Here is a 14,452-nt window from a genome sequence, read left to right on the forward strand (position 1 = left end):
CTCCTCATGAAAATTTATCAGCATTTTTAGGGAGCCTCTCTCTCTCAAAAAAACAATAACAAAAACAAAAAAAAACCACGAAAAACACCCCTTCTGGATGCTATTTTGCCAAACATGCACATCTCCACAAAGCAATTTCTCCCAAAATAATATATTTTTGTATGTTATATGCTAGGGCTACCATTCATCTGGGTTTCCACGAACATATTTGGGAATCGGTTGTTGTAAATAGTGTCCAGGATTTCTGGAAAATGGCAAAATGCCTGGGAAAACCCAGATGTATGGCAACAGGGCTTTCTGTGTTGAAAATAATTTTTTTTAAAAAAGCTCAAAAACTTTTGTGTCTGGATTTTCACTTTTGAAATATGGCAACCCTATTATATGCACAAAAATAACTAACTAGCTAACACACTTTCCCTTAGCAGGTGCATTTTTGAGCACATTACTTGGAATTTTGCAGTGCAGTTCTGCAGCCAAGAAGTGCAAATTACTAACAATGGGTGGTGTTTTAGTCCATGTATCGCTTCAAAAATTATGCAAGTTTGCCTTGAAATGCAAACTGAAATGACTTTCTCTCCCATCTCCACTCTAGATACAAGGAGAAAGATCCTAACTCCCCTGAGAAAGAGGAAACTCCTTGCATTGAGGAGGTATTACAGCCAAATCAATAAACAGAAAGATCCCAGAGTTTTATTTTCAGGTACAGTACTTATAAAACTATAGGAGAGAGAGAGAGAGAAACAGAAAGAAAGGGAGAAGCAGAGAGAGAGAGACAAGAGAGAGAGAGAGAGAGAGAGAGAGAGAGAGAGAGAGAGAGAGAGAGAGAGAGAGCGCAGTGGTACTTTCAGTTGCTCCCAACAAACTAAGCATCAGCACTTAGGTGACTCTGAATGAGTTACTTGGCCCTGAGTAACGGTCACACTGGAACGAATTCTGAGGTAGCAGTTTTGACAAGGCTGCATATCCATCTGCAGGCTGCTCTACAACTCTCCTCAGATTCTCTTTATTTTCTAAACAGTCAGTCAGAGGGACTCTGGCACTCCCGGCAGTCCTTCATGTCCTCGGAGTAGTTCTCAATCTGGATTGTCGTCGTGTGGAAGTTGAAGGCTCCCTGCAGGCGGGAACTCGCTTCCTTCAAGACAGCCTGAGCATCTGCGTCTTTGTCTGGAAAGGGAGGCCAGCAAGCGAGGGCAGCAAAAGGAAGACAGGTACCGTTTATTTGACACAAAGTCCGAGGGTGAGGGGAGATGGTGTACTGTTAGTTGTAGTTCAAAACATCTGGGTGGTGCCATGTTGAGGAAGGCGGCACAAGTGGATTTATTTCCGCCATGCTAAGTCATGCATCTGGGAGCCTTTCTCACAGTACGTTTGTGGCCCTACTTGGGCCCCAGATATCTGCGAGAGCACCCCTACATACCCTCTTAAGTTTTGCCTGTTGCAAAGCAGGTTTACAGCTGCCTATTAGGGCAGCTTCTTCCCCAGAAAGGATCAAAACGGACTGTTCATGAAGGTGATTATGTAATCAAGTCAATGGCAACAAAAACATCACCAAGGACAAAGCCCACAAACTGGTCAGGATCCAAGCAATTTCAGAGCCTCTCTCCCCCATCCGCACCACCACAAGCACCCTCTGGTATATATGAAAAATCATCCATTAGTTGTGAAGATGTTTTTTGCTTTGTTTTTGTTTCTGCCTGTGCTTTCTGTGACCTGTTGAATTGGGCCCCGTTATTTCCAAATGCCTGTCTTTAACCAGTTCCTGGGTTTCATTCACTGATTTTGTGATAGTCTTACTTCGTTCAGTGTTATTTTTGTATACTGCTTAAGAGAGATTTTTAAACGTTTTAGAAATGTTTAAAAATAAAAAATTGCGTTGTGTTTTTACTATTTTTTGTTGGGAGTCACCCAGAGTGGCTGGGGCAACCCAGTCAGATGGATGGCATATAAATAATAAATTACTTATTTATTATTATTATTAATTATTATTATTAAACAAATACAAAGTGTTCTATTTTTTAAAAAGCACAGGGTTGGGGGTAAGGGGCAGTTGAAGATATTCAGCATGCTGCCTAAGCCATCCAGCCACTGGGTAGGAGGAGGAGGATGCATGCTTGCTAGATCAAAGGTGGAGGTTGGCAGACCATCCCAGTCAAAGCCTGGCTTTTCTGGGTGCCAGCGCTGTCTATCCCCAAACTGCGGCCCTCCAGATGTTTTGGCCTACAACTCCCATGATCCCTAGCTAACAGGACCAGTGGTCAGGGATGATGGGAATTGTAGTCCAAAACATCAGGAGGGCCAAAGTTTAGGGGTGCCTGGTCTATGCCCACATGCTTTTCTTCCCCAGTTGCAAAATCCAACACCCACCTCAGCTACAGTGACTGCAGCTTGTAACCCCTAAACCTGCAACTCATCGAGGCATGCGTAGCCATGTGGGCAGGGAAGGAAGGAAGGAAGGACTGCCTCTCCCCTGCCAGATGTAACACAAGATGCCCATATTTCTTCTTTTTTTTAAAAAAAACACACCCCCAAACAAAGTAAGTTTCTAGCATTCGTAGAACGTGAGATGCAAGGCAGGGGGTGCAGGCACGAGTCCCCTCATTTGTTTCTGTGAGAAACTAACTTGCTCCCACCTTTCAGTTATACTTGTTTATTTAGAACAGCCTTTGCCAACCTGGGTGCCTTTCAGATATTTTTGGACCACAACTAGAAGCCCGATTTATTATATTTTCTCCCCCCCCCCCTTCTCCCCAAACCCCCAGGGAAAAAAAAAACCTCCTTGCTCAGGAGTGTAACTTACTGATGGCAATGTGGACAGACAGCACGGGCTGAGATACCGTCAGGGCCCAAATATGGAGGCTGTGCAAGGCTTTCACTCCGCTTATGGACAGCAAGATACTCTTCACATCATTGAACTCCACACCCTTTGGGGTGGCTGCAAAGAAGCAAAGGTGGAGGAGGAGATGCTGGTGAGAAGCGGACAACATGACGACACAACTGCTTCTTTGTCTTGCGCAAAGCTAAAACACATGGTTTGATTGGATTATACCATGGAAGACGACTTCGTGTTTCCTTGGGGGTCTTTTCCCCCAGCCCTGAGAGCCATAAATAAATAATAATAATAATAATTTATTTATACCCCGCCCATCTGGCCGGGTTCCCCCAGCCACTCTGGGCGGCTTCCAACAAAACATTAAAATACAGAAATCCATCAAACATTAAAAGCTTCCCTAAACAGGGCTGCCTTAAGATGCCTTCTAAAGGTCTGGTAATTGTTGTTGTTTTCTTTGACCTCTGGTGGGAGGGCATTCCACAGGGTGGGTGCCACTACCGAGAAGGCCCTCTGCCTGGTTCCCTGTAACTTAGCTTCTCGTAGCGAGGGAACCGCCAGAAGGCCCTCGGAGCTGGACCTCAGAACCGGGCAGAACGATGGGGGAGGAGATGCCTCCATAGAGAGAGGACTGGAGGACCTCATTTGGCCCCCAGGCCTGAGGCTCCCCACCCTATCATTTCAGCAGCTGGAGAGGGAGGGACCTTCCAGAGACTCAGAGGTGTGGTGCTTCCTTCCCACCCACCCTATTTTCCAGACTGAAACAGTGTGTCCCTCCAGCTGCTATGGGGACAAGGAGACACAAGGTGAAATACGGTAACTAACACATTACTACCCAAACCCTTAGAATGCAACAGAAGTCGAACAAAGTAAAAGTAAAACGACATCCTGCATTTTAAAGTGCTGCAATGCCTTGCTTTGACTTGCAATGTCCCCCACACACCAAGTAGCCGCTCCCCCTCCTCCTCATACATAGAAAATTCATGGCACAGTCCAACTTGATGCTCCAATCTCTTTCCCCTACTTCAAAAGGAGAGACTTGCCTTCCATCAACACAAGGACAACATCTCGGAGGATGCTTAGGGTCGTTCCAAGGACCAGGATGGAAAACAGGAAGGTGCAGATGGGATCCACGTATTTGTACTCTGGCTGGAGGAAGAAGGCGAAGGAGAAAGAAAACCATGAGCCTCTCTGCCTTAGACAGAGTCTGTTCAATGGACTATCTAGATCAGTACCCACTACAATGACCAGCAGTAGCTCTCTAGGGTTTCAGGGAGGGATGATGCTGGGGACCGAACCTGAGATGCTCTGCCACTGGACTGCAGATTCCCTGCTGTGCTCTGCACCTAACTTATTACTGACCCCAAACAAGCTTGTTCTTTACAGAGCCAACATGGTAACAGCAGCAGTTGTCCCCTTAAGGAGTCGGCAGAGCTGCTCCATCATGGAATAAATATTCTTTGCAGTTATCAATTATTCCAGACCGCTTTACTGTACCTTGAAGTAGATGATGTAGGCTGCCACCAAGACTCCAATGCTCTGCAGGAAATCCCCAACCACGTGGATGAAAGCAGCCCGGACACTGGTGTTGTGCCCACTGCCATGACTATGCCCATTGCCGTGACTGTGCCCATGCCCTGACTGGTGGAGAGCAATGCCCATTCTGGAGGGAGAAAGGAAAAGGAAAAGTGGGCAGGGAGAGAAGCCTTTACCAAAAGGAGAGCATCAGGCTGCAGCAGAGGCAAAGAAGGGAAGCAGGGCCAAACCGCTCGTTCTGCTTTCTGATCTTTCCTGAACTCTCTTCCTGCCTCAGCTGGTTGTCATTAGTTCCTTTAAAAATTCGTATCTGGGCTTCTTTATTTTCCTCTTCCCTCCCCATTGCTTTTTCCTCCTCTGTCATTTCTTTCTGACTGCGTTGGGCAGAAACTATCTTAATTCTTCCAGATGCAGTTCTGCAACCCTTTCCCCAGCTGACGAGCAGAGAAATAATGCTACAGTTAAATAACTAAATCCCACACTGACTTCTCAACTCCTCTTGCATTCTGTATATAAGTTGTATTACTTGTTGTTTGGCACCCTGCTGGGAACCCTCAGGAAGAAGGGCAGGACAGAAATCTGATAATTGCACTAAACCAGGGGTCAGGAACCTGCCCTCCCCAATCAGGGCGGCTAACACTAGATATAAAACAACTGATTAAAATACAACATAAGAACAAGATTAAATACATTAAAATTAAAATGCAGCCTCATATGGGAAAAAAAGAAAAGGGTGGAAATGGGGCAGGGGGTCAAATAACCCAGAGCTGCATTTTAAATAAAAGGACACATTCTACTCATGTAAAAACACGCTGATCCCCGGACCATCCGTGGGCCAGATTGAGAAGGCGATTGGGCTGCATCCGGCCCCCGGGACTTAGGTTGCCTACCCCTGCACTAAATGAAGAACATCGAAAGTAAAAACACTCAGAAGTGGGGGCAAGAGAGTTGGGCTCTTCCTTTGACCAGAGGCTTTTGTTCATTCAGCCCCTGACATCCGGAAGCAAAAACCCAGGAAGCTGCTTCACACCAGCTCAGGTGGTCTGCCCAGCCCAGTAATGTAGACCCTTAATGGGCAGTGTCTCTCCAGGGCCTCTGGCTAAAGTCCTTTCTATTACCAGCTTCCTGATCCTTTTCGCACAGGGGTGGGGCACTGGGTGGGGCATCTCTATCTCCACGCATCCCTGCAGGCTAATCACCTGACTTCATTATCATTTCAAGTGACAATATCACTTTTAAAGTCAGCTTCCAGGATGCTTCAATAGAAACTGCTTGCAAAGGGACTTCAAAGAGAAGGCAGCCATGCCTTTTCCTACCATCTGATGTCAGTGGGCAGGACCAAAGGCTGGAGATTCCCCACAATGAACACAAGACTTGTTTTGGCCCATAAAGCATGGTACCAATTAAGATTGCCGGAAGAAATATCAACAACCTCAGATATGCAGATGACACAACCTTGATGGGAGAAAGCGAGGAGGAATTAAAGAACCTTTTAATGAGGGTGAAAGAGGAGAGCGCAAAATATGGTCTGAAGCTCAACATCAAAAAAACCAAGATCATGGCCACTGGTCCCATCACCTCCTGGCAAATAGAAGGGGAAGAAATGGAGGCAGTGAGAGATTTTACTTTCTTGGGCTCCTTGATCACTGCAGATGGTGACAGCAGTCACGAAATTAAAAGACGCCTGCTTCTTGGGAGAAAAGCAATGACAAACCTAGACAGCATCTTAAAAAGCAAAGACATCACCTTGCTGACAAAGGTCCGTATAGTTAAAGCTATGGTTTTCCCAGTAGCGATGTATGGAAGTGAGAGCTGGACCATAAAGAAGGCTGATCGCCGAAGAATTGATGCTTTTGAATTATGGTGCTGGAGGAGACTCTTGAGAGTCCCATGGACTGCAAGAAGATCAAACCTATCCATTCTTAAGGAAATCAGCCCTGAGTGCTCCCTGGAAGGACAGATCGTGAAGCTGAGGCTCCAATACTTTGGCCACCTCATGAGAAGAGAAGAATCCTTGGAAAAGACCCTGATGTTGGGAAAGATTGAGGGCACTAGGAGAAGGGGATGACAGAGGACAAGATGGTTGGACAGTGTTCTCGAAGCTACGAACATGAGTTTGACCAAACTGCGGGAGGCAGTGCAAGACAGGAGTGCCTGGCGTGCTATGGTCCATGGGGTCACGAAGAGTCGGACACGACTAAACGACTAAACAACAACAACAACCACTGATCTATGCGGCCCAAAATCCATTGCCAGGGTCAACCCGCATCTGAGGAGAATCTCCAGTTTATGCAACTTCCTTAGGTGCCCATTCAAGTCCATTCTGAGCATGCTTACATACATGATGTTTACTGCCACGGCACAGCCAGAGGTGATGAGCATTGCATTCCCTTCTATCTCGTACTCGCCCGAGAGCAGCCGTTGCACTGCTAAATAAACCAGGACACCAGTCACCACCCAGATAGACAGCACAGACAACAGGGCTCCCAAGATCTCTGTAGAGAAAGCCAGGAAGGTTTGGTTAGGTTAGGTTTCAATGGCAGGCGAAGAGCAACTACTCCCCAAGCAGCTACTAGCTGAGCGTTTGGTCCTAGGTGCATACACTCGGGAGCACATCCACCAAATAAAGCTACCCAGTTAGACTGCTCCAATACATTCTCTTGCGACAGACCGACCAACTGCACAAGGCAGCAAGAGGCCCGATTCAGTGCTACTCTATTTGTGCAGGCAGCCTCAACAGTAAAAATTATGTGCTGAGAACTGTTTCAGATCACAACAATAAAGGCATTAAGCACCTTATTGGAGGGGGAACGGGAGATATTGGGACCTGTGTGTAAATTCTCCCATGTGCAGGAGTTTCATGTGAATTGGGCCCGCAAATCTTACCGTCCCCAACTCAGTCCTCCCTGCATCACTGAGATAACACACACATAGTTATTTTCTGGGTTAAAGTGAGATCCATTACTCCCTCTGCTTTCGGAAACCCAAACACTTTTAATTCTACCTTCCGAAAAATATCAGGTAATGCTAAATAATAATAATATAGCTGCATCTTCAGCAGCACAATTGGACGCCTTCATCTGCCCCAGCTGCAACAAAACATGTTGCTCCTACGTCAGTCTCTACAGCCACAGCAGGCGCTGCAACTCTCCAGCAGTTTGACATAACCCCCAAAGGCACCCTCCTTCATTGTCTCCCGAGACAAATGGATGCCAACAACAACTGCAAGTACTTGGCAATCATTTTTAATTATTTCTATGCAATTTTATACACATTTTACTTACCAAGCAAAACTAAGTTACATTAATTTAACCAACATATCTTTTGAATTCCCAGATCATGTTGCAACTTTTCACACACACACCCCCAATTGTGCTGGGTTTTTTTTTTTTTTTAAATCAGCATGCCCCACCAACACAGCTCTATATTCCCTGCTCAGAAGTTTGTATTTGATCTACTACAGTGTGAATGCCACATAGCCGGCAGGCACAACCTTAGGTGGGCTTCCTTGGAAGTCTGCTTAACTGTATTCGCTGAGACTTACTCCTTAGTAGCCAGGATGTTGTTACCTGCTCGATGCCAGCCAAAATTCATGGTCTTGGTGGGGGGCCGAGAGGACATCCAGAGAGAGAAAAGGCTGATCATCATGCTGGCGAAGTCCGTCAAGAGGTGGGCGGCGTCAGTCATGATGGCAAGGCTGTGGGCAAGGTACCCCCCTGGGGAGAGAGAGCCCAACAGGCAGAAGGCAGTATTAGAAACTGAGATGTGGAAGCTAGGAGCTAAATGGCACCTTAATCCTAGACAACAGAATGTCTAGGCATGCTTTTTTATAACAGGAATACAAAGCTGAAAATGAATGAACTGCAGCTAAAATATTATGTTCATTTTTCACATGGTCTAGTCCTTTCTCTGCCGACCCTCCTAATATTCTTGAGAGGGTCTCTTCTCCAGTCTTCAGAGAGTAGCTGGAAGTGGGGAGGCAGAAAAAGGTCCTCCTTTCTTTCCACTCTGCAGTTTTAATCTGAAATATTAGGCGCAGTACTACACCCAGAACTCAGAAGCTACTTGCACCAATGAAATTCCCTATTGCAAAATGTGCCTAGAGCAATGCGAGTTTCCAACACTGAGTACAGAGGATTCATGCATTCCAGTAGTGTTGGGGAAACTCAGGTCTGTGGGCCAAATGCTGCCCTCTGGGCCTCTGTATGTATCCCTTGGAACACCCTCGAGGTCCCTTCCAACTTTACAATTCTATGATTCGATAGATGATGATAATTTGTACACAGTCATGATACACAACCCGACAGCTCTCTGCAAGCAAACAGGGCTGTGTCAAAAAGCGTCAAGAGCCTTACCCACAACTTCTCCCACCATGAAGACCAAGCAGATGGCCGAGGCGAGGTAGAGCTTCTTCCGAGCTCTCTCTTTTTCAGCATCGTAGCTGCTGTTGGATGCCCAGCTGGAATGGCAGTGCTGGTTCCCGTTCAGGCCCAGCTCGAAGGAGGAAAGGTCCGGAACGTAGCCGACCATTGGGTTCGGGAAATTCTTACCCACAACTCCTAAATAAGACCTGTGTCATAAAGAGAAGATTTTTAGAGAGAGATTGTCTCAGGCAGAGATGCTGCTGTCCCCCAAACTCTAAATTTGCAGAAGCACAACAATAAACTGAATAACCCCCACCACCACCACAAAAGATGTCCAATAAGGACCAAGTATGTTAGTTAGCCACACAATGTTGAATGTCAGCTGGAAAAGCAAAGCAGAAAACAGCAGATGCTGGAACGGGATGCCTTACTTCAGCTCCTGATGAATTTAATTTACAAAAGTCACTATTAGTGTGCAGGACTAGGACATAGGAAGCCCAAGATTCAGGTCCTCACATGGGAAGCTCACTGGGTGGTCCTTGGGTCTCCCAGTTTAACCTACCTCTCAGGGTTGTTGTGAGGATAAAATGGGAGTGTGGGAAAACTAGGTACATAACCTTGAGCCAATAATAATAATAATAATAAATAATAATAATAATTTCTTACTTTTACTGTGTTGCTCCAACCACTCTGGGCAACATGGTGGGATAGAAATGTATCCCTTGGTGGGAAAGAAATGTAAACTAATAAATAAATAGTATCTTGATCACATTTATTATTGTGTTTGCTTGTGTGTGAGATTGAGTGAATGAGATTGATTTACATGCCCTCCAGGAATTAGGCAGCACTACCAAGCAATTTGGCTCCTGTTGCCTCTGCACATATGCACCACTCAAGTCAAGGGTGGGGAACCTCAGGCCCAGGGGGCAAATGCAGCCCTTCCCCTCCAGCCCTCTTGATTCCTCCTTGACCAAGCCCCATTCATTCCCCAGGTAATTTGTCCTGCAGCACCAGCCCTGCTCTGCCCCTCCCAGGTGTTCTTTTCCTGGGTGGAATGTGCCCTTGCAATGTGACAATGCCTCTTGCAATCACTCACAGGCAACCTCTGAGGGCTGCATGCTAAAGGCAGGCAAGAGGGACACAGGCAGAACAATGGATGGGTGTGACTCTTACTTTTTGAGGAGCAGAGGTTCTTCTCTCACACACATACACAAACACACACACATTCCTACTATCCACCCAGGCAAACAATTTCGGTTTCTACAGTGCCAAAGGAGGGCAGGGGAGACCAGGGTTCAAATCCCCACTCAGCCATGAAGCTGAGTGCAATAATGCAGTTAACATACAAGGGTTTTGTTCTGTATATCACACCAAGTTCAAGCTTTTCAATGTACTGTATATAGCAACTTGTAAGTTTTTAAGGACAAATACAGCATCTCTTGCAAAGCTTGAGCAATCTTGGGACCCTGAGGGTGGGGTGGGGAGGAGCTTATTTTCTCTCCATGCAACCTTATCTGACCAAAAAAACCCAACCCTTTTCCTCTCTAAAGTTGCAATTTACATTTCAAGGGAAGCTTCTGATGGTGCCCTTGAAATGCCAACAGCTGCTTCCAAGAGGCAAGTTTTCTCAGAACAAGGGCAGGCAGAGAAAAAGTTTTAAGCTTTCGCCACATTTGCCTGGAAGTTGCTTCCTTGCAGATGCTCTTTATAGAACAAGAACAAACGCATAGAGTTTAGCCCACGCGCTGGGTGACCTTGGCATATAACTCTCTCTTCCCCAACCTACCTCACAGGGTTGTTGTAAGGATAATGTGGGGGGGGGAGTGGTCTGCCCAGTGCTTCTTCTAGGAGGGTGGTGTATAAGAGTTACAAATACATGTCGCAGCCCAGGGCTCTCTCCAAAACAGCCCTGCATTTTTCCTGAAATGCTGCCATCACCCTGCTGCAAAGCATTTTATGCTAGATTACACAAGATTCCATTTTTACATTAACTAAACTGGAACAATCCCTACCCTCTGATCCCACTCTCTGTTCGCAGTCTCTGCTACAAGAACAGAACCCACACGCCGCTCATAGGTTTTCCCTGGTATAGTGGGGGTGTACAGGAACAACCCTTTTACCTTGCTTTTAGATACCATTATTGCAGTTTAAAAAAGGATGTCAAAGTTACTTAGTACAGTAGTGATTAATTACTCTTTGAACACGCACCCTGGGAGGGCTTGAGCCTGAGGCTGCCATCCTTTTTTCACACAAAGCTGCCTCCCTTGCCTTTAACAAATGCACAACAGATATCAACATTCAACAGATAAAGCCTCCCTGAAATTTTATGCCAGGAAAAGTTTAACTTCTTGATTTGATTCTAGACCACAGATGGCGAACCCTTGGCTTTCCAGATGTTGTAAGCTTACTGTCCCCTCCCAGCTGATATCAGATAGCCCCCCCCCACTTCCCTGTTGAACTTCCGGAGTCCATATCAGCAGTCATTTTAAGCTACTTTTTATTTTAGAGTTAGCTTTTAACTGATTTTATCTCCATGGCATTTACTGAGCTTGCTGTTACTACTACTTAGAGAGGAGTGCTGTTAAGCAGGGTGTAAATTGCCAAAACCAATCAGAAAAGCCATCCCTGGCTCATGGTCCTGCTGGTGGGGACTGGCAAAATTGGGGGTCCAAAAACATTGGGGGGAAGGGCACAGCTTCTCCACCCGTGTTTTAGGAATTGGCAGGATTTTTCTTTTTCGTTTTTGTAAGTTCATTACACTTCTTTGGGCTCCAGCCCAGTACTGTAAGAGGGTCTGTACTGGGAGGGTCTGCCTGCACAATTTTGGATCTGAAGGCTTCTATGGAGCCCCCAAACTCTTATGCAGGTTAAGGTGGGCAGGCTGTGATGACCCCCCTCTCCCAAAGCCAGCGACCTAGATAAGGCTGCAAGGCTCTACCTGGCACTCACTAGGGCCTAACTCCCACTGAACGCAACACAATTCACACCTGAGCAAACACAGGTTTGCACACCTAGAGTCCAATCTTGCACCTATTTAGTGTCATCATCATCATCATCATATCCTTAACCTGTCGGGACTTACCCCGACTACAAAGGTATCAACTTAAATAAAATATTGTGGGGGGGGGGAGGAAGCTGCACCCGGCATAATCAATCACAAGGCGAACACTATTTGAATGGTATTGCCTATCAACTTGGGGTGCGAGCCAGAAGGGATCTGGGCCCTTTGGAGTCTGCTATTATGCCGGAGTAAACATGCTTAAAATCGGACTGCACTGTGGGGAAGCAGCGAGGTGGTAAATGGTTTGGGGAGGATCTGGAGCTACCGTATATTGGCGCGAAGCGTCCGCGTTGCCTTCGGGGCAGAGAACTGCAGGAGCAGAAAGCAAGGTGGGGGAAAGAAACGCGGAGGCCGCTGCCCGGGACTCACCTGCCTTCCACCCCGTTGAGGAGCTGGCTCTTTTCTCCCGAGCCCGGCTCCATCCTCGCCGGCGGCAGGTGCAAACCGACGGACGCTCCTTTCCCCGTGGAGGCCCCCGTTCAGCCTCGACCTCTCCGGCCTTCCGCCCCCTTCCTCCGCCGCCTTCCAACCCGGTAAGGCCGGCGCGCTGGCAGCTGCCTCTTATCTCGGCTGGGCGAGCAGCAGCCCGTGTGAAAACGGCGCTGACTCGTGCGCAAAGCCCCGCAGGGGGAGAAGGAGGCGGCCGGGGCGGCCCGGCTGCAAAGTTTGCAAACGCCGGCTGACCTGGTAGACGCGAACAGAGCAAGACGCCGACCCCTCCCTGATCCCAACCTTCCCCCTCGCGCGCGCACACAAAAGGGTGGTGGTGGGGAGTTCCGGGTTTGTTTGCTTTTTCAGGAGATGGGGCGCAAACCCAGAAACTCCAAGGTCAAAACTGGAACTTCGACTTGTTTGTGTCTTATCCAACATAAGGAGAGCCCTGCTAGGTCCAGTACCGATGGATGCTCAGTTGCTACAAAGACTTGTGGTCCACTCAAAGGGGACTTGGACCACTGGCTCTTTAAAATCCTGCAGGGTGGGGACACCCCCAAATATAGCCCAATGAGGACTGAAATGCAAATATAATGGTATATAATGGAACTTGAAAGAGGTAAGGGTGTGAAACAGAAGCATTCCATGCTGCAACATTTTGACTGGAGAGATGCCACAAATTATGTGCATTGCTGGGCCTGGTGTGTGCCTTATGGTCATGCTGTTCACACCACCCAGTCAGGGCTGCCGTTTGCCAACAATCCACCAGAAGAAAATAATTTTAAGAGATGCCAGACCCACTGCTTTTCAGCCCCCCAGATACTACAATTGTCCATTTCAAGAGCTGGCAAGCGATGACACAGTTGTATGGTAGCTCAGCTAGCTGGTCTTTGCTGTTTGTTCTCAGGATCTGGTAATCAAAGGTATACTGTCTTGGAAAATGGAGGTTCTGTTTTTAGCCATTGTGTGGTTTAGCTTGTTCACTGCACTTTTGGCCAATCCTTTTTATCCAAAGCTGTCTAGTTCCCATCCACCGCATAGCATACATATAATGTACCGTACATTTAGACCACCTGAACAGTATTGGCTTCCCCCAAAGAATGAACTACATTCCATAGAACTACAATTCCCAGCGCCCTAAACACACTACAGCTCCCACACTACAGTATTCTTTGGGGAAAGATTTGTGCCCTAAATGTATGGTGTGGATGTGACCACAGGGATTATTGTAACATCTCTGCCCCCCCCCCCCGCCATCAGATCAAGGGCCATTCAGAGGTTATCCTTCTTATCTCCCAGAAAGGTAAGTCAGTTCCCATTCATCATGGGAGGTTATTGTTCTTGATGGGGTTACACTCCCTCTGAAGGAGCAGGTAAGTAGCTTGGGGGTACTTCTAGATCCTTGGCTATTGCTTGAGGCTCAGGTGCCTTCCATCAGCTTTGGCTGGTGCCCCAGCTGGGCCCCTATCTGGGCAGGGACAGCCTAACTTATGCTGTTCCTTATGCTCTGGTAACCCCTAGGTTAGATTACTCAGGTGTGACCAACTCCCAAGAGACTGCGATCTACTCACAGAGTTATAAACTGGCAGTGATCTGCCCGCTTTTGGGGGGTTCAGGTCAAAGTTGTTGAGCTTTTTAGGGAGGAGGAAAGCCTCAATTGGGGGGGTGCAGGGCAAAAATGTTGAGCTTTTCTTAGGGGAGCCAAAGTTGTTGAGCTTCTTTGGGGGGAGCCAGTTGGATGTGCCTGGATGACTGCATAGGGCTGCTTTTGAAGACTGTTTGGAAACTTCAGATAGCTTAGAATTCAGTGGCCAGTTTGCCCAATGGGTCAAGATGGTTTGAGCATGTTAAACCAATCCTGGCCTGACTGCACTGGCTGCCATTTAGTTTCCGGGCCCAATTCAAAATGCTGATTTTGACCTATACAGCCTTAAACGACTCAGGACCAGTGTGTTGGGACTAATGAGAGTTGTAGTTTAGCAACATTGCAGGCACGTCCAACAGGTGGAGCGGGATCTACCGGTAGATCACTGGCAGATAACTGGCTCCCCCCAAAGAAGCTCAACAACTTTGGCTCCCCTAAAAAAGCTAAAAAAACATTTCAGCCCTGCACCCCCCAAAAACAGGCCTTCCTCCTCCCTCAAAAAAGCTCAACAACTTTGACCTGAACCCCAAAAAAGGGGGTAGATCATTGCCAGTTTTTAAATCTTGTGAGTAGATTGCAATCACTTG

The 14,452-nt window shown here is 47.1% G+C and overlaps 1 protein-coding gene across 1 annotated transcript; it reads right to left on the minus strand.

Annotated features, from left to right (window-relative positions):
* Positions 1-668: 668 nt before the first annotated feature.
* Positions 669-14,273, minus strand: SLC30A2 (solute carrier family 30 member 2). The gene is made up of 8 exons (XM_035120868.3): positions 12,158-14,273; positions 8,719-8,933; positions 7,933-8,079; positions 6,705-6,858; positions 4,325-4,490; positions 3,871-3,976; positions 2,798-2,932; positions 669-1,164 (listed from the first exon to the last, which is right to left on the minus strand). The coding sequence occupies exons 1-8, from the start codon at positions 12,208-12,210 to the stop codon at positions 1,019-1,021; spliced, it is 1,122 nt and encodes a 373-aa protein (XP_034976759.1). The 5' UTR covers positions 12,211-14,273; the 3' UTR covers positions 669-1,018.
* Between the last annotated feature and the right edge of the window lie 179 nt (positions 14,274-14,452).

Source organism: Zootoca vivipara, chromosome 6 (assembly GCF_965207765.1).
Source record: "Zootoca vivipara chromosome 6, rZooViv2.hap1.1, whole genome shotgun sequence".
In the NCBI taxonomy this organism is placed as follows: domain Eukaryota; kingdom Metazoa; phylum Chordata; class Lepidosauria; order Squamata; family Lacertidae; genus Zootoca; species Zootoca vivipara.

Coding starts and splice junctions, on each gene's coding strand:
- SLC30A2 (XM_035120868.3), bottom strand. CDS start 12,210: ATGGAGCCGGGCTCGGGAGAAAAGAGCCAGCTCCTCAACGGGGTGGAA. Junction 8,080..8,718: donor CATGGTGGGAGAAGTTGTGG/GTAAGGCTCTTG, acceptor CTCTCTCCCCAG/GGGGGTACCTTGCCCACAGC. Junction 4,491..6,704: donor GCCGTGGCAGTAAACATCAT/GTATGTAAGCAT, acceptor TTCTCCCTCCAG/AATGGGCATTGCTCTCCACC.